This window comes from Anarrhichthys ocellatus, unplaced genomic scaffold (assembly GCF_004355925.1).
Source record: "Anarrhichthys ocellatus isolate YVR2014 unplaced genomic scaffold, GSC_Weel_1.0 scaffold33, whole genome shotgun sequence".
Lineage (NCBI taxonomy): Eukaryota > Metazoa > Chordata > Actinopteri > Perciformes > Anarhichadidae > Anarrhichthys > Anarrhichthys ocellatus.
The window spans coordinates 817,660-837,151 of NW_022280063.1; the positions used below are offsets into that span (position 1 = coordinate 817,660).

General features: G+C 41.6%; 1 protein-coding gene across 1 annotated transcript in view; it reads right to left on the reverse strand.

Moving 5' to 3' along the window:
* Positions 1-301: 301 nt before the first annotated feature.
* Positions 302-19,492, reverse strand: part of syn3 (synapsin III) — a 110,602-nt gene continuing 91,411 nt past the window's right edge. The window contains exons 8-14 of the mRNA XM_031865698.1: positions 14,436-14,578; positions 12,877-12,951; positions 12,265-12,367; positions 7,261-7,392; positions 6,473-6,491; positions 6,194-6,350; positions 302-6,068 (exon numbers count right to left, since the gene is read on the reverse strand). Coding sequence (XP_031721558.1) covers positions 5,945-6,068; positions 6,194-6,350; positions 6,473-6,491; positions 7,261-7,392; positions 12,265-12,367; positions 12,877-12,951; positions 14,436-14,578 — 753 coding nt within the window. The 3' untranslated portion in view covers positions 302-5,944. The remainder of the gene's footprint in view (positions 6,069-6,193; positions 6,351-6,472; positions 6,492-7,260; positions 7,393-12,264; positions 12,368-12,876; positions 12,952-14,435; positions 14,579-19,492) is intronic.

The window sequence follows — 19,492 nt, forward strand, 5'->3', positions numbered from 1 at the left end:
TTCGTTTGAAGGCTCAACGTGAAGTGGGCAGCAGATGAAAGGCAGCGCTGGAGCAGGTTTCCCTCTCCGGGGGCCTCGAGCTGCCAGTCGGCTTTTAACAGCCCGAGCTTCATGCCAAGAAGGAATGAATTACGGCAGTAATCCAAGAGAAAATGGGGATTTTGAGATTATCCCCACATATTCTGTTGCGTGTTCGAAACAGGACTTTTAAAAAGCAGAGCGAGAGCCAGGACTCGTGCTGCAGTGACCATACATGGAGAAACGAGCAGCATGACTGAGAGAGACTGGAATGCACCACAGGTGTAATAAAAGTTGGTACCTTTAATAACAGAAATCTTGCTTTTTCAGACAAAAGAACAAAAATACAGAAAACTAAATCATCTTGATACTAATGAATTACAGGAACACATGAGATGCATCGCACGTCTCACAAATAAGCAGCCAGACATTGAGATTGACACACCTGAGGCACACGGGAGGGGTTGGTTTTCATGCCACATTTACACCAATATACAGAACGTTAATACACTTACAATACCATACGATACCATCCACCATTCAGCAGAGGGGAAGGGGCACAGTGGACTGAAATATCGGCACATAAACCAGTGCAATGACACTCTGCCTCTCATTTACAAACACCACATTTGAAGTGGACTACTCAATGGCAGGTCTGTGAGGCTGCATATTCAACTGTTATGAATCAGTTCAACACACCAGACGCCGAGATCGAGACTCAACCATGTCATGACTGAAAGAAGAATAAAAAAAGGTAAACATAGCAGAGAATTGCCTTTTTCCCCCCACAAATATCACATCATTTTTAACTGAAATAAAAAGAAAGAAAGACGGGGGTGAAGAGATTGCAGGAAATTTTGTGAAATGAGCGCACACTGTTTAAGAACATGGATGCGGCATCTGTGACATCAACAGTTTCCTGTGAGGAAGCCTCTGGAGGCTGAATAAAGTTCTTGATGGGAGGATTCCTACACATGAGGTAAAGCGTACACGAGAAACACTCGATAAAAAAATGTTAAGGGGACACTTAAAAAGACTTGTAAAGGTGTATATTTGGGGAGTGATTGAGTGATGATGTGCTACTTGTTACATGGAAGGCCTTCACAGTCTCCATCCTGCTGACTGTGCCTGGATGTTGCAGGAAATCTGGACTCCGATCCTCCTCAGGTTGACGTCACAGACACTACATTGTTGTTTTTCCACAGTCCCGGCATCGAACTAATCCCTTTTTTTCGTCTGACGGGGCATTTTCTCGGTCCCCTTTCTCGCACCAAAAACGGGTGTCTCATTTCACAAAATCTTTTTCCCGTACTACCGTCACTATAGTCAGTTTCGGCAGTCACTGCTGAACTTGAGGTAGTTACTCATCACCTTTTACAGCTCCGTTCCAATCGAGTCAAATCAAAAACATCAGGTTTGTTAAGATATAACAGCTAACTGAGAGACTTTATCTGGCAACAGATATAATAAAAAGCAGATCTACACTGGTGACATCGAAGAGTATCTTTCATCCTGACAGAAGTATTAGTAGCACATACTTAAGCTGCGTGGTAGGATTTCTCAGTTACTGCCTCAGAAGGGCAGGACAGGCCTCCTAATGTTTTAGTAGTGAATGGACACAGTGGTTTAAATCAATATATCAGTCACAGCCATTATTGCGTGGCATATAAGGGACAGTAAATCCTTACGGTTAAGTTATGGCTTATCACACTGCAGTATTATATACTAAGTGGTAGGTGTCTTTACAACAAAGACAAAACAATATGATTCACACCTTCAAGCGGTCGCGCAATAAAATACGAATTTGGTCCATTTTGACACAGTGCCAAGGGTGATGAAAGGCTCGCAAAAGTGCTCAATAACAAGACGCTGAGAGATAAAGCTGACTGCAGATCAGAATTTTGCTTTTACAAACAATCCTCGGAGAGAGCGGTTGGAGCGAGCTAAAGAACCACAGCGTTGTAAAAAGCTGATGTCAATAAAAGGAAAATGTCTCTAGCACAGACTTCCTGACGTTAAAGACTAAACCCCTCCCCTGAGCAGCATTTGTCCGATCTTAGCTAACAAAAATATACAAGAACGGATGAAACAATGCGTTAATCTGCTCTAAGTTAAGCAGCTACGGTTAGCATGTCCGGCTAACTAGCCTACCGCCTGGTAACTTTAACCTGTGTAACTTCCAGGGATGCGGAGCATTTCAATATGATATTATTCCGTTATTACATTTGAGGAATAAACCCCAGCCAACATTACCCGAGATAGCATTATACGGGCGAAAGACATTGGTTAGTCCTCATCTTAAAAGCCTTTAACACCAAAGAACTCAGTTTATTGGCACAATATCATGTATGTAGCCATCGAGTGCATATTTAACACCATTTTACAGCATTACTGTTTTAAAACAAGTCAGTTGGTAACATTAAGAAGTCAGGTAGAGACAGCGTAGTCAACCAACGTATGGAGCTAATGTTTGCTTAATTAAATAGCTAGCTACAGCTGATGAAATCGGTTGGTAACAGTTGTCATTTTAGACGAGTTTTTGTTGAAAAGGAAATAAAAACACAAGTTGCAAATCGTTCGCAAGATGGCTGAGGTTAGGCATTGACCTTGAATGGTTAAAGGGGCACAAGAAGAGATTGGGAGCATTTTGATTGCTTCTCAACAGCTCTCAACTTCTGAGCTGATCGTAGATGACGATGCTAACAGCGTCACGTGCACGAATGTGCATTTAAAGCACGGCTAAACTATGTCAACAAGGCAAGGGGAAACTCGCATTACAACACACACAGAGGGAGAGCGACTTCATTCTCCACTATATATATTTACATAACACAAATAGTTGTTTGCTGCTATATTAGTGCTCTGCATCCTATTTACTGCACCTTTAAGGTAAGGCATTGACCTCGAGTGGTCAAGATTAGGAAAGGTCGTCGGGCAGCGAGTCTCGCGAGAGTTTTCGCAACTTGTGCGTCACCATCTAGACTCGACCCATATTCGTTGTGTAAGAACAGAAAGCTTGACAGGCAGCAACTAAGAGGGTGGGGCTTAGCAAACGATCCATTAAGTAGCCTAACAACTGTGATTCTGTGGCTCCACCCACTAATGATAACATGCAACCAATCAGATTGTTTCGCCTCCAGAGCAACGTTTGTAGAAGTAAAACTTCCATCCATATCATCGCTTTGTACGGTTGTTAGTGTACTTTGACAAGCTAGCGCACATGAACATACAATGTTAGTTTTTCATGTTTGTGCCAGTGAGACTGGCAAAGCATCAAATAAAAGCTTGGTCAAAAAATAACAGCCTCTCTCAAAGAAACAAGCGACATAGTTTGAAATCAAATCGGCCGGAACTTATTATCAACATAATTATTGCAAAAAAATGGGCAGTTCTTTTTTTTGGTGGTAGTATCATTATTAATCATAATGGTCAATTTACAACTTGAACTTCACACACATGCGCACCCTAACACATCACTATTGTTTTTATACAGCTTCATGCACTTTACCTCAAAATGGGGGGAATTATTATCATTACTACAATTATTACTATCACCATCAGTATTACTGTTATCACCGATCGTCCATTTACTGCACACTGCTCACAGGTTACCAAATATCCAATTTGTAGTGTATTTCTGTTTGGGGTATTTGGAGAAAAATATTAATATTATAACTTTCTTTTTACTCCAGTTCCTTCTGAATGAAAACAATATCTAGACGTATTCAGTTTGTAGCACAGATAACTATAAAGAGCCAACTACAAGACAGCTTCATAACTGCCTGCAAGAATAATCATTTACACATTATTAGATTGTGATTGTGCTCTGCATGGAAAGCCAAATATACCGTCAATCTCTTGCACCTTGAATGCACCAAGGAATTATTTTGAGAAAAAAATACCTTGCTGACAATTTATTTTACGGGCTTCCTAATTATTTCCTTGAAATGGAAGAATATTTACATTTCCTGTAAAATACATAATTTAGTGCTAATTATAAGGACAATTGTGACACTATTCAGTTGGTACACAGTCAAATAAAGCCACAGGTAGCTTAAACTTGAAGTTTCCATCAAATAAATAAATATTTACATAGATTCAATTGCATCTTTGTCCATTTTTCCCCCCATTAAATCCAAATAACAATTGCAAACAATTGTAGATTCCATCTTTAGAGCTTATACTGTAAATGGTAACATGTCCTGGTTCTGGATACCTATGCCACAAGTTAACATAGTCTATATATTATATTTCTATCCTTGGGAAGTTATTAGGACATTGCAGCACCCATAAAATAAAGCGTTGCCGTTGCTTTAGCTGTCTTTGTAGAACAGCTGAGATCGCGACCTTGTTAGAAAACACCAATTGGACTCTACTGTACGAATGACGTTCACTTAACATTTACATGCAGTTCCAAAGTGTGATGAAAGAGGACGTCTGTCTTGGCTCCTACCATTGCAGATGTTGTACGACCAAGAACAAAAAAAAACAAAACATGAGGATGATGATGATGATCAATTTAGCATTGGCTGTAGAGAAGAAAGGAGAAGAAAGATGTGAGGAAAGATTTTCTCCATCTCAGTAGAAAGTTAAGCACATTAAAAGTCTTATATTACATCCTCACCGTTCACCTTTAAACACAGAGCGGGAGTCGTTACCATATAAACCCCCCCGTCAGGAAACACACCGGACACATTAAGACAAAGAAGAGCTACAGGGGAAGACCTGAGCTGTGATGGAAGACGATGGCTGTGAGCCAGTACAGCGTTTGCACCTTGTGAAACCACGAGCTCAAAGGTTGCTTCGCTCTGAGATTCTTCTCTTGGCCCACTGGGGGGGGGGGGGAGGGGAGGGGGTGGTTGTATGTTTTTATTAAAAAGCACTTTTGGTAATGTTGGGTAGAAGAGTCACTACACGTAAGCCAAAATGTGTCTATAGCACGCGGACGTCTGAGAAATGCGGCTGCTGGCAAAATGCTTAAAATCGCTGGTGAACCGTGAGGATTCAGTACATTTGTCGTGAGCGGACCGGAACAGTTTCAAATAAGAATATTGCCTTAGACATCTTCAAACAGTTTGGAAGCTGTGCGTCAATTAAAGTAAAAATTGAAATACATTTAATTTCAGAAATAAATAAATAAATATATATATATACTGTATATAAACTAACTAGAAAGAACCCAATAATGAACAGTTTCACTTGTTGGACAAACAGAATGCAGAACAACGACTATATACCAAGCAGTATGAGCTAGATGATTATTTACTGTCATAACTTACCACTAGAAAGGCCAACCTGCCATCAGCTGACTGCTGATCTAATGTCTAGGGGGCATTAAATGTTTCCACTTTCAAATTAAAGCATCAAGATGCCTGAAAACGACTCTGTCCACTAACATGATCACTGTGCTGTTCCATAAAAACACAAATGAGTATGGGTATAAACAGAGTTCAGATTGACAAAATAACAGCTGGATTGATGCTCATGTGGGCCTATTTCTGCATCTGTTCTTAACTGGCATGAACGGCAAAGATAGAACAGACATAATCATCAATCTGAGTAAAAGTTGTAGAAATTTGAATGGGATCTGGTTAGATTCTGCGCCCGCACGGACATCCTACAACTCTTTAAAATCTCCCGGGAGGAAGACAAACGCTAAAGTTAGACATCTTTAGTCTACACCGTGGCCCTCATCTTGGAGCCCCGGTGTCTATTGGCCTTTCTAGTGATAGATGAATCATTGATCTGAGGAGAGAGGGTTGCACCAGGTGTTAAACTTCACAAACAGTGAGAAAGGAAGGAGGAACAGGAAGCTGAGGCTCCGAGGAGGAGGGAGACTCCATAACAGATTAACCAGTCAGGGTTTGGTTTTTTTCTTCTTTCAAACCTGACAACTGACAGAAAGAGGAAGCTTCTGGGGAGGCTTTTAGTCGGAGAAGAGGCTGGCGAAGGACTGTCGGAGGCTGCGGATGGTCTCAGCTTTGGCCTCGTCGTCGGTCAGGCTTCCTCGTAACGTCTCTGTGAAGGTGTTGGTCAGCGACTGGGATTTACTGCACGGTAAAGAGAGCAAGAGTTAGCGGGAATAAACGCTTAATACTTGAAAATAAAAATAAAAAAGCTATTTGGCTCATTAACGTTGGTTTTTCATATTGGTGGGACCACAGTGTGGACGCACTTCAGCTGTGGCGACTGTTTCTGAGCTCCAGGCCCGGAGGTGGCGGGGATGGGGCCGGGCTGGAAGGACTGGCTGGGTGAGGTGGTGGCTGATCGGGCTCGCTGAGGGGAACCCTGGGCCGACTGAGATGGAGAAGCGGAAGCAGAGCGGTGTCCCCCTGCAGTCGGTACACACAAATTACACGTGGGTATTTTTACTTCGGCATGCCTCCGCTGCCGCGAGCACTCTGTTGCAGTAACACACAAACAACACCAACAATGACAAAAAAGGGTCTCCTACCTCGCCGGGGCTGTGTGGTCTGTGGATGGAGAATGATACAGCGATATCAGTGCAGTGAATAACATTTAAAATGTTTATGCATGTACTAGCTAATGGTACACCACCTGAACACGACATAAGGCTCTACACTGTGCTTGTCCTTCAGACATTATGGAATACAATACCTTCAAAACAAGTTCTATTTCTTGGATGAAATCTGTGAGATTCGAGGGGAGCATTAGAAGTAATGTACAAAGCAGCAGGAACATCAGCAGAAGTAGTTATAATAGTAATTACTGTATAGAGGCTTTTTTGTATTAGATTTAATTTGATTAGCTGTTCAATTGTATATTTTTAATTATCATTTCTGTTTTGTTTTGCAACACAAGTTACTTCAAAGCCAAAAATATCATCAATTTGGCCTAAAAGTAGCCACATTTAAATATACTCCACTACTGTACTGGACTAGAATTAGCTTTGTTTCTTTTTATTTTAGAGTGTAAACTATCCCCAGGTTGCTAAAACAATACTGAAAAAAAATAGTGACCTCAGTGGTAGCTGACCCAGAATATATATATATATATATATATATACACATATATATATATATACACACATATATATATATACATATATACATAAAGCATGCAGTGGTAATACCAGCAGTAACAGACCGTAGTAGCAGTCAACAGCAGCAGTAGTGGTATTATTCATGTTAAAAAGGAGGATTCTACTTTTTCTTTTAGCTGAAGGTTGGTTAGTCTGACTAACCTATGTACTGTACATAAAAGGTCATGTGTCTGATGTACCTTGACAGAGGAAGGCTGAGGTGTGGACACTCCCAGCAGCACCTGGGCCATCTTACTGATGACCAGCTCTGTGATCAGCTGCTTATCCTCCTCGATGTGCTCACCGATCAGAGGCATGGAGCTGTCCATCACCTGCAGGGACAGAAAAACAGCCAATCAGGGTCCTGGATGTCTTCACCAAAGAACTGGAGTGTTGTAATTACTCCACTAGATGGCAGTATTAGACTTCTTATCGTGGCGATTCCATGCCTTCGGACCCCAAATGATGTCAGCGATAATGGACTCTGTGGTGCTTTGCCAGCAATGATGAGTCATTTCACAGAGATCACATACACAGCAGTGTTCCCCGCAGTGGTTCGCCATTATTGAGCTCAGACAATATAAGCTATGCAACACTCTGCTGGCCTTTAATTGAATGTACTGCCGGATGCACTGAGCCTGACACTGACTTTTCTGTTTGTTCCCATGCTCCATCCCACTCCTCAGAAAGCCCCTTGTTCTGGATCGGTCCTGCTTAATCCTTTCAATAGAAAAGCAGCAACCAGTTCAGCAGTTTCTTTTTTAAATTAAGAGTCTGAGACCTGGCAGATGGACACAGAATTGACAAACTAGAATAGAGTTTCTGTCTGAAGCTTAGTGTGTAAGTGCATAGATGGTGTATGCGTCATTTTGAGGGCAAAAATGTCGAGAGCGACTGACCCATTCTCCATTTAAGCAGGAGACAAACTGAAGAGGTGTATTTGAACAAACAAATGTCACCTTTCAAACCGTCAGCTATTTCTCTGTGCCGCCCTCTGATTGGCCTAAAGGGAGGCCGATGGTTCACAGTGAGCAGCAGATACAAAAAGTGACTCCATTGTAAATATTATGTTGCCCGGGGTATGACTTGGACGGGCACAGACCACATCCATTGCCGTACACAAATAATTAACCTCAAAGAGGAAAAAAAAGTCCCACCAGTTGAGCTCACATGCACAAACACGTGCGCTGCAGAGCCACAGAGCACATGGGAGACCAAAACAAACGGGAGCAGAGTAGTGTGGGCTGCTGGCGCTGCCGGCCTGGATGCGGACGCCCGGTGTACAGTAACTAAGGGGGCGTGGCTAAGCGAAGGGTCAATCACACAAATGATGAAATTCTACAGTGTATTGTTCAACCATCTGTATGAAAACCCCCACTCTCTTTGCTACAGTATGTGGAAGTGCAAGTCTTTTATATACTCTGCAGAGTATATAAAAGTTCCATCCAATAAAACACGACACAGATTTTGGTGAGACCCGGCCACACCGTCCCTGACCAAGTCTCATTTAGGTCCCTTTGGTTAAGCCCTTCCTGTTTCATGTGGAAAGACGACAAACCACGAAATATAATTAAAATCTTTGCTGAGACCGGATTTTCTCACGCATGCTTGACTTTAATGAATCCTGATTAAATCCAAACTGTGTTTTTTCCTTTGTTTTTCAGAGTAGCTTGGGATCTCACCATGTGGGTTAATACTGTTCCACACAAAACCACTACCGATACCAGAGAACCCTTCCTTTTCTGTGTGTACCCAGCCTCTCGGCGAGGACTTCGGTGGGGCGTGGCTCGGCGTTTTGGCCAGCTGAGTCATTACCACAGGGGACCGAGCCGAGGCCTGGCAAGCGACCGGCAGGCCCCACTTCAAATGGCTTGTGGTAGCGAGCAGAGCCGGGATCCACCCTGTTGATTTACGATGATACGGAGTCATCGAGCAGAAGACGGGGGCTGCCGCTGGCCTTTTCAGCGCTGGAACACAGAGGTGTTGTTCTGCGCTTTTTTTTTATTGAGCTGCAGAATGCTGTCTGGACAATGTACCCGGCTGCATGGGAGGGTTCACAGAGCACAACATGTGAAATGTGAATATGATGGTGCAGTCGCGGGTACAGGGATGGGCACAGGGTGGTGTTTCCCTGGGAAAAACAATTCCAGCTTTCAGATAGCAACGTTTGTATTTTTATGATTCACTCAAAGTTGAAAAAGAGGTAAAGATAATAAAATAAAAAGCTCATGGATAGTTGACCTGAGTATGCTGTGTATTCTAAACTCTATTTGTGGTCTCTCCTCTCCATCTGCATTGTTCAGAGAGCTCCAGTGTGTCGCTGAGTCATGGTCGTATTGTGCTGTGTCATTTCGTCAAGTCAAATCGTGTCGTGGTTTTGAGTCAAATCGTGTCACATGCGTGTTGTCTCAATTCCATCAATTTGTCGTGTGAAGTCATGGCTTTAAAAGGCCTCGTGCTCTAATTGTCACTCTCTGCCAAAATATGCACGTCATGGCTGTGCTCTTAATATAACGGGACATCCTGCCATCTGTGTCATATGGCAGATCTTATGACGATATATTATACCAGTGGTAAAAGTACAACTACCCTATTACAAGTTAAAGTCCTGTATTCATGATTTTGGAAGGAATCATGAGCAGCAAAATGTCCTTAAGTAAAAATAAGGTTAAGAAATGGCCCCTAGCAAAGTGTTGTATCATCATGTATTACTGGATTATTATTAGTAATGAATTAAACACTATTTAAATGATAATAAAGCATCATATTTCAGAGGTTTATCTTGTATTTTGTATGTAAAATCCAGAATCTTCTTTAAAGTAACTCGCAACTGTATCCGTCAAGTAAATGTAGTAAAAAGCAGAATAATGTCACAACAACATGTAAACTTTTTCATAACGCTACAGGCCTTTGCACACTAAGTCAGAGTTTTCCATACAAAATTGTCGCACGTTTAAAATTCAATACGACCACTCATTGTGTCAATCATGTTTACACACCCACTCTGAGAACTTCATCCGCATCCATCAAGTTTTTGGAACAAGTTACATTTTTTTTCCTCCAAAATAGCATCTGATAAACATTCACTTTGTCTCCCAGGACAAAGCTCTGTACGACAAATAAACTAAGAAATACAGAGATACGGAGCTTAAACAAAGAAATTAGATTAGATAGCAAAAACAGATAAGAATCGGGGATGGTAGGTACTGATAGGATATACGACAGATAAGCCCGTAGTGATTGTGCTGTAGTTAGCTAAACGACAGCTCCTTGTTAATGTCCTTTATTCATTAGCCCCGTTTGAGACTAGCGCTATCCATTGTATTGCCAATTTTCACAGCGAATATGATAATAAAACACCTTGGACTCTGTGGTGTGCAATGATTTTTGTTGAACGACGGATTAAAAAAACGCATAACGTAAAGACTTTGTGTTGCAACACTAGCAGCCACACACACACACACACACACACTAGAAGCTCTGGAAAGCTAGCATTGTCTGAAGTTAGCATGCTAACATGCTCACACTGACAATGCTAGCATGTTGACGTTTAGCACATGTAATGTTTCCAATGGTCAGTTTAGTCTGTTAGCATGCTAACTTTTGCTAATCCGCATTGACCACAAAATACAGCTGAGGCTGATGGGAAGTTTTGCAGGTAGGCTGACAAGTGTTGGAAGTTTTGGACAAATGAAAATGTTGATTGAAACCTGATGAAAGCATTAAATGGAAAGTGATGAGATCCCCAATGTCACGTCACTCTTGTGGTGTATGAAATCACATCACCGAGTTGTTGTTGCATCACGTCATGTCCGTTCTCTACTGTCATATTGTCGTGTTGTATATTATCATCATGTCGTGTTGACATGAAGCTGCTGTGTCACGTTGTTGTGGGGACACCGTGCCTTGTCACACAGCCTCCTCCATTGTCTCTGCACGTTTTCAGTGAACGGACACAAAGTCGGAGTTTGCTCCAAGTTAATACCGGCTGCGGTAAACTGTTAATGAAGTGCCCCTGAGCAGCTCATTACTTTTCATTAGGGAGAGGTGTCATGGCTGATGTCTTTGTCTGGGACAAAAAACAGATTCCCACTGTGATGGACCGGCAGCTCTTCCCTGTCGCGGTTAATTAAATTCCATCGCGCTGAAGGGTTAGAGGGAGACAGCGCGATAGAGCGGACGAGGAGGAGGAGGAGGAAGTGATGCTCGTCGGAGAGAACATTGTTACTCGACTGTGTCACCAGTCCGGCTATAAGAGTACGCATCTCTGGGGAGCTAGGAGATATTTCCTGAGATTGAGTCTAAAAAAAGAGGCTTATTTTCTAACTGCTGACCTCACCCAGCGTGTAGATAGAGAGAAGTGTGATGTCGTGATCGCGAGCTAAATGCGGGCACATCAGATGTCCCCAATCGGCCTGTTTCCTCAGATTTGAAGACATAGGAGGCCACGGTGGAGAAACAGAACTGACTACAGAACTATTCTCTACTGGGTATAATCCTAAAAGGACCCCCCCCCCAATGTATCATCCTATTCAGTCGTTCCCGTGCGAGGACTTTTGAAGGCAATGCTACGATTCATTAGCAGTTGTTTTAACTCACAGCATAGGAGGCCCCAGTGTGATCTCTGTCCCAGGCAACGTTCCTGCCACGCTCGACCCATTGGGGAATGACACAACTATTTTGAATGAAGGAAAACCTCCATCAAATTGGCTGCGTCAGGTCAAGCAGCAGCCACTTTGTTTGTGTACAAACCGGAAAACTGCACGAGGAGACGCCAAACTTTGCCAGCGGACCCAAAATAAACAGGCTGCGTTAGTAGACGCGGTGAGTCAACCGCCGACTCCCGATGTTTTCGTTCTCCTGCCTGTGTTTGGTCTACAGACTAATCATTCTTTCAAGGCTCTGATGATCATGTGTCATCAAGTCTGGCTACACCCTATCCCTGTTGACTTTCACCATAGAAATATTATCAGCAGGGAAGGAGACTGAATCCGGGGTAACGTTCACAGTGAAGTGGCGTTTTACCAGGCAACGCTACTAAGAACCGGTCCACACATGAAACAGTGCAAATAAATTCTAATCACACACAGCAAGATAGAATTTAGTGTTCCGTAAATATTAGGTCTTTCTGATAGCGAGTCTCTTTTTCTTAGAACTCTGTCTATATTTTGTTGTTTTGGGGATTATTGTGAAAACAAACTGACCTCGATGATATAGTCATTGCCGTCTTTTCCGTGGACGGCCTTCACCGCACAGATGTCGAGGCCGCCAAACATCTCCGCGCAGGAGTCCACCCACAGCCGATATCTGGAACACAGTGACACCAGTAACTGATAAACCTATAATTGAAGACCCAATAATGTCTGGAGATGTCATGGAGGGCGGGTTGGACTTCACAGGGCTCATAGTTACAAATAACCTTCAACTAGAATTCTCTAAAACTAGAATTATGGCCACGCGGTTGTATGCCTCTGGCAAGGAATCAAGTTACAGTTACAGTCACAGGGACCTTGACCTTTGACCTTTGACCACCAAAATCTGTTCAGTTCATCCTTGAGTTCAGGTGCCCCATTTGAATGCCCCAGATTTACATTCAGGATGTAAGCACAGATAGATGGACGGATGAAGAACCCCAAAACATAATGATAATAATAATATGACAATGATGACATAACAACAATAAAAAGTATCTGTGTAGAAAAGATGCGTAGGTATGTGGAAGTGACAGATGTGAGATTTTGCATAAACAGAGATGTCTTTGAGGGTATAAAAGACACAACAGGAAGTCGTCATTTAGTGTCTCCGAGTCAGCTCACCTGTCAGTCATTGCGATCTGTTCCAACATGGCAGAGCCTGTGTTTGCCTTCCAGTTCCCAGAGATGGACGTTCTCCTGCAAATCAAAGAAAAACACAGATAAACGAATCAGCCTTCCTCGTGCCATGACGACCGAAGACCCGACATTTTTCAAAAGTCTACCGTACGACCAGATGAAAGTTGACGTAGACATAGTCAGGGTCATCCTGAACCAGACTAACCTACTTCAAAGCACCCGTACCGTAACACCAAGAATAGACAAGCATCAAGATCCTACACCATGTTGCTGTCTCTCAATTAAATGCAAAGTACCGGTAAGTGATCTAATGTCAAGATCATGTTACTGCTACAATGATTGTAAATTTGAAAGGAAATTGGACTCAGCTACAGAATGTTTTCAAGAACAAAAACAAGATTTAAATAATTGTAAACAAATCAAAAAAATGCATTCAATTAATGCAACACATTATGTACTTTAATAGGAACACACATTACAGATAATGTCTTTAACATTTCAGTGTGATTCTGGCTAAAGGGCACAAAGTTCATACGAACAAATTTGTTGAAGCTGCTTGTACGAGTGATTTAGGAGCAAAGACTTTCTCCATTTTCTGTATTTGGGGGTCCGGACCTGTTGTAGGAGTCATGTGCAATTATTCTGCTGTTCTCCAAACCTACGTTTTTCACTTATGGATTGTAAATTTCATTACTTTGAAGTTATTTTGAATTTGTTTGAAATTAATTATGTTGACATTATCCTGTTCGACTCAGCTAGTTGAACTATAGGCTGATGTAATTATAGATGTATTCATATCGCCAAATGATATCACCATCAATTCAAATTGCATGTTGATGCTATTGTATGACACTACATTTCATATTTTTTTTTAACCCTCTCCCACTGCAGTCATCGATCTCCTTGCTGTGGCAAGAAGTTTTTCAACTGGAACCATTTATTTTTTATGTCAGTAGACACGACATTAACAGCACTCGTTATTTGTCCCCACTCCTTGGCTTTCGAAGGTCTCTTAATTCTGCCGCTGATGCAGATAAAAATGACAGACTTTTCTTTACGGATCTCCAAAAGCGGGACTCAAGAAGCAAGACACGTAAGCCTTATATGGTATTATTGGGGTGTTAGCTATGCTAATTTACAATTCTAACGAACACACGCTCATTTTCATCATGTTAACGTAGGTCATTCACAGTGCTGAATTCGACGTGGCACACTTGTACGTTCTTGCATGAGGTCTATTGTCATCAAAAGTCTGGAAGGGATTTGTTATTAGACAAAAACAAGCGTAAGAGTTTTTGTTTCCTTCCTGTGTCACTTCCTGTTATCTATTTATTATGTACTGTCTACTGACGTTTCAGAGGATTTTCCACTTTGACAAGAAGAAGATGGAATTTGTGATGTGACAGTGGCCAAAACTAGAGATATTAGCTTTATAAGCAGCTTCACTGTCTTCAGTGTTGATGGAGAAAATAAAGAAAAACGCTCTTTGACTTCCTCGGCCCCTACAGTCACACGTGCGGTGCTGGTGGTGTGAAACTTCTTACATGTACGCCTTGTAGTTGTTGCCGATCTTCTGGATGCGAATATCGTACTTGGACAGGACGTAGGGCTCGGTGGTGGCGTAGGTTCCGGCCAGAGCCACCACGCTGGTGATGTCCTGGAAGTCCTGTTGGTTTTCCACTTTGATCTGTGGGAGAGACACCACTCGTTAGTGAGCGGCTAATTAAAAAGCTGGCGGTGGCCGCTTGGAATCCCACAGGAATGTCACACTTGTAGACTGGCGGGATAATGAAAGGTCCCTGGATGGAAACATTGCCAGGGGCGGCTTTGAGCTACGTCACCTCACTCCCATCAAGTGATTAGACTGAGGGGGAGTGACGTGATGGGAACCCAGCAACACAAAACATGTAACCCTTGTATAATTGGGTAAAGATGAGGTGTGACATTGAAACATAGGAGATAAACTAGTTGCCTCTCAGTGGTTGTCTCCAAGATAGAGTGAAGATAAAAAATACACGAGGATCTTGGACACAGAAGCTCTCATTGGCCTTAATCTGCAGTCTTCTTCTTTGGATTATCTGTGGATGATGTGGCTGTAGGTGGTGTTCTTTTCTTTGTCTTATTCAACTACGCTGATACACGAATTTATGAGGTGCATTCCATCAGGTCATGGGAAATGGGCCATATTGACAAACTCATGAATCACCTTCAACATATGGCAAACTGTCACAACCCGGAGCTTCCAATCACTCGTCACCATCCCTCTCACTGGTAGCATCCCAGTTCATGAAAAGGAAAGTCAAACCAGATAGAGAAACCAGGAAGCCCTGGTTTTTGTCCCCCTGGGGTTTCAACTTGTCACGGTGTTTTGCTTATCTGAAGGTGAGTTTAAGTGAACTTAGTTGGTGTAAAGTTCATCAACTCACTCTGAAATGGTATGGAAATATGATTGTTAGTTGACTGTTGATCTAAACTAGGCTTCAAGTCCTTTCTAGGGTACATGGTACAATAGCTTTATATGATAACATACAGTAAGTTAGGTCAATGTCATAGCTCCATATAAGTTGCATAACTCTCTGATTTTGTAGAACACGGGAATAAAGGTTTGCACAGTCAACGGTTCAGAGTACCATTTCACTGATAGCTCGACATAAAAGAAAGTTGTGACATAGATGATGCAAAACCGTTCAGTATCGAATGGAAAGCGCGAAGGAAAATTAGACACTTGTGACGATTTGTGAGGTCCCATGAAACATCATAATGGTGCGTTTATAAGTGTTTAACCTTTATGAACTTTCACACACAAACAAGAAATACAAATTGTCCGGGTGGAACAAAGAAATCCCAAAGAGCCTTTAAAAGTGGTGCTACCCTCACCAAATACTGAACAAGAGAACAGACGGTGGGAAAACAAATAAAGCAGAACTGAGCAAGAGCTGCAATTGGTACCAAGACAATAAAAATAGGTATAAATGTTAAAAAGAAGAGCGGGGCAACTTTGATGGTTAATGTGGTCCAATAAATGTGTCACTTTGATGGGTGATAAAAAGAAAAACGGTTGAAGCCACATAAAAAGCTGTTCTACCACAACTAAATCCATTAGTCTCTCAAATGAGCTCAGAGGGTAGACTAGCAGAAATGTTTAATTTCTAAAGCTGATAAAGGACTTGTCATATGTAGGCCTACATACTTTAAATCTACAGTAAGAACTATTTAACTTACTTACTTAGAGATGAAGCCAAGAGTACAGCAGTGACATAGTACACCCTCTAGCGTGTCTCTACATTATTCACCGTCTGATTCATTTTGAGTTTTGGATCATGTCAGCTTAGTAGCGAGTCCTAAATATAACTTGTGGAAGAGCCCTCGCTAGCATACGAGCAGAGGGTACCACTGGCTGACAGCTGCAAGAAGATGTCACTGTGAAATGGCATTATCAGGTTGTCACTTGTTGAAATGTTTCTGGACAGACGTAATGAAGTTAGCTAGCATTTCAACGTGTTAAACCAATGTGACATCACTTGTAAAGTGGTTTTATTGGCTGGAGTTTTCATGTAAGCCTAGCTCGAATGTAAATACATCAAAGTAATTATGAACTGAGCTTAAAGGTAGACGTGTAACTGTTTAGAGAGGGCAAAAGAGCAAAGTTGAATTTGTAGAAAATAATAGCCACCTGTGTTCTTCCAGTACACTCAGGTGTTTTTCTGCTACAGTGTTTCTAGGTCTGGTATAGCCAGTATCTTATTTTGGCTAATGTTAGCTAATGTTAGCATACTTTAGGTACTGCTGTGAAACCGAGTTAGTTTGCTGTTGTTATAACCTTTCTACACTTGTGCGACTGCCACGGTATATTTGATCACAAAAGTTGCCCAAAAGCAAAAGAAGGGCAATACAATTACGAAGGTAATTTAGTAGTATAGGTTACACGGAACCATCTACCTAAAGTTTGTTAAGAGCTAGCATTAGCCAACGTTAGCTCGTGGTCACACCAGACCAAGGCAGTAGCAGAGTTGAGTGTATTCAATTCACTGTTTCATTTGTATGAAAAATAATGTTATTTTTCTTCTTTTAAAAGCAACATATTGTTGCTTTAGCATTGGACAGTGATGTATACTTCGATAAGGTCATTGTCCAGAAGGCTTCTTTTGTTTCTGTTTTTCTCTTTTATTCTAGCTGTATCATTGCTAATTGTCAATCATATATCTTATAAATGACATAATGCACTACAAATTAAATCTTGAGTGTTGCTAACAGAGATACTAAAGCTCTGAGTTCTGAGGTCTTTGCACTGGCTTCCTGTCAAACAAAGAATTGACTTTAAAATCCTGCTGTTGGTTTATAAAGCACTGAATGGTTTAGGGCCAAAATACATCTCTGATCTGCTGCTACCTTATGAACCATCCCGACCCCTTAGGTCGTCTGGGACTGGTCTACTTTCTGTTCCCAGAGTCAGAACTAAACATGGAGAAGCAGCGTTCAGTTTTTCTGCTCCACATATCTGGAACAAAGTCCCAGAAAGCTGCAGGTCTGCTGAGACCCTCGGCTCCTTTAAATCAAGATTGAAGACTTTTCTGTTTGCTGCTGCCTTTAATTGAACCAGATTCAATTAATATATTAATCAATTTCCTGCATTTCACTACTGTATTTTATTTCTTACACTGTTTTTTAATGTTTTAATGACTGTTTTTATTGTTTCAATGAATGTTCTTAATTGTTTTTAAATCTCCTTTTCTTTTGCGTTATGCTTTGATGCTTTTAATGGTTTTATTTGAAGCACTTTGAATTACCTTGTTGTTGAAATGTGCTATACAAATAAACTTGCCTTGCCTTGCCTAAAGCATTGAGGCTGAGCACTGCATCTTGCCTGTTTACAGTAAACTGGCAGAAGTTGAAACAACAAAGTCAACTGATTTAAGGGAAGAGCCATGTTCACAACATGGCTCCAGAGGTAGAACCTGACAGCTAGTGGCACGTCCAGCTCTGAGCTGTAAGCACGCAGGAATTACACAATTCCTCGGAAAAAACAAACAAACCGAAAATGATGCGAGCAGAAAGTAAAAAGGTACGCCAGAGGAGGCGAAGCACTGGCATAGAGATGAAGGACAGCGCCTGGTAGAAAAAAGTCATGTCATACTGGTCAGTGTCCAGACTAAATGACATACCAGCTCAATTACAGAGCTGGTTTAAAACTACGTAATGGGAAAATTGGGTATAAAGCTTCACTCTGCTACTGGTACGTCAATATGTTTGTCAAACGACAAATGAGTCGGCACATTTAATATCATCTCCTGGTGAGATAGAGAATAGTAATTAAGTTATTGAACTGACTCAGTAGTGGCACCTATAAAGAAATCTCTATTTAAAGTTTGCTAACATTAGACTCATACTCTACTGGTAATACCAGACCATGTGAGGCTGTAGCAGTAAAAAAGCCTTGGATGTATCAAATTGAGCTTAGCGTGTGTTTTATTGCTTCTGAGCTCAACTTTCTATTTATAAACATTTTTTGAGGAAATTGATATGAAAGTTTTTTTGATCAAAAGTTAGATACTTTTGCTTTAATCATCAAAATGGAGCAAAAATAATGTGGTAATGATAAATTTTAGACTGTAGTCGAAACCTTTAAGTTATGGTTGATTATAATATTATATAGGTGCCGTTTTGGGAAGTAAATGTGTTATCAGCAAGCTAGAAATGCTAATTAATATATATATATTTTAGCCACTTACAAAAAAAATTACAAGTGTCTGTCAAAAGCAAACACATAAAAACAGTTCTCAGAGCTCTGTGAGGTCTGAGGGGTTAAACGAGGTCCTGCTCAACAAGGGCCTGCCAAGTTCCCCTCGAGCCTTATGGGAAATTCTATATAGCTTCTCTGGCCCCTGAACAGGAAACCAAGCCCAACCAGACAGACGAGGGGAAAAGACATATATGAAGGATCTCTCCCTGTGAATCCAAATAACTGGCGGGAGAGAGAAAGAGAGACAGACAGAGAGAGATTTGTGTTGGGCAGAATAAGCGTGTGAATTGCTGTATCAAAAGCTCTACTCATTTTGGAAACAATCTCCCTTCAGCGTTCATTGCTAACTATGTAATCAACGGAGATGATAGACGTCATTCTGCGGTTATTTCCAGCAATCCTGTTAGATCTTCTGAAATCATTAGTCGGGCAGAAAAGTCGTGTAAGAGGAGATCAAAAGTGAAACCACCAGCGGCCTGTTCTCAGACCTTATCAGTCCGTCTGTGTGCTCCTCTGCCTTTGTGACAATCAGATATCCAGTCAGTGAGAGTGAACTGGCTCTCCAGCCTGATCATGGCTGTGATTGGGGCACCATGACTGATTATAAAGATCAGCACTGGTCTGTTAGAGCTGGAACAAACGGGTTTAGGTTTCCCACCTCTCGCTTGCTCTTTGAACCGCAGACCAGTCAAAGCTGTCGAGATAATATCACACGTTTGATTTGCACGACTGGACTCGAGACACATCTGAGTGTGAGCCTGTAATCTGAGCGGATAAAAGGTGGAGATCTCAACGCGTTTGGGTTTTAAAAGTCTTCCTGGCTTAAGGGAATAGTTTGACATTTTGGGAAAGAAAACAGAT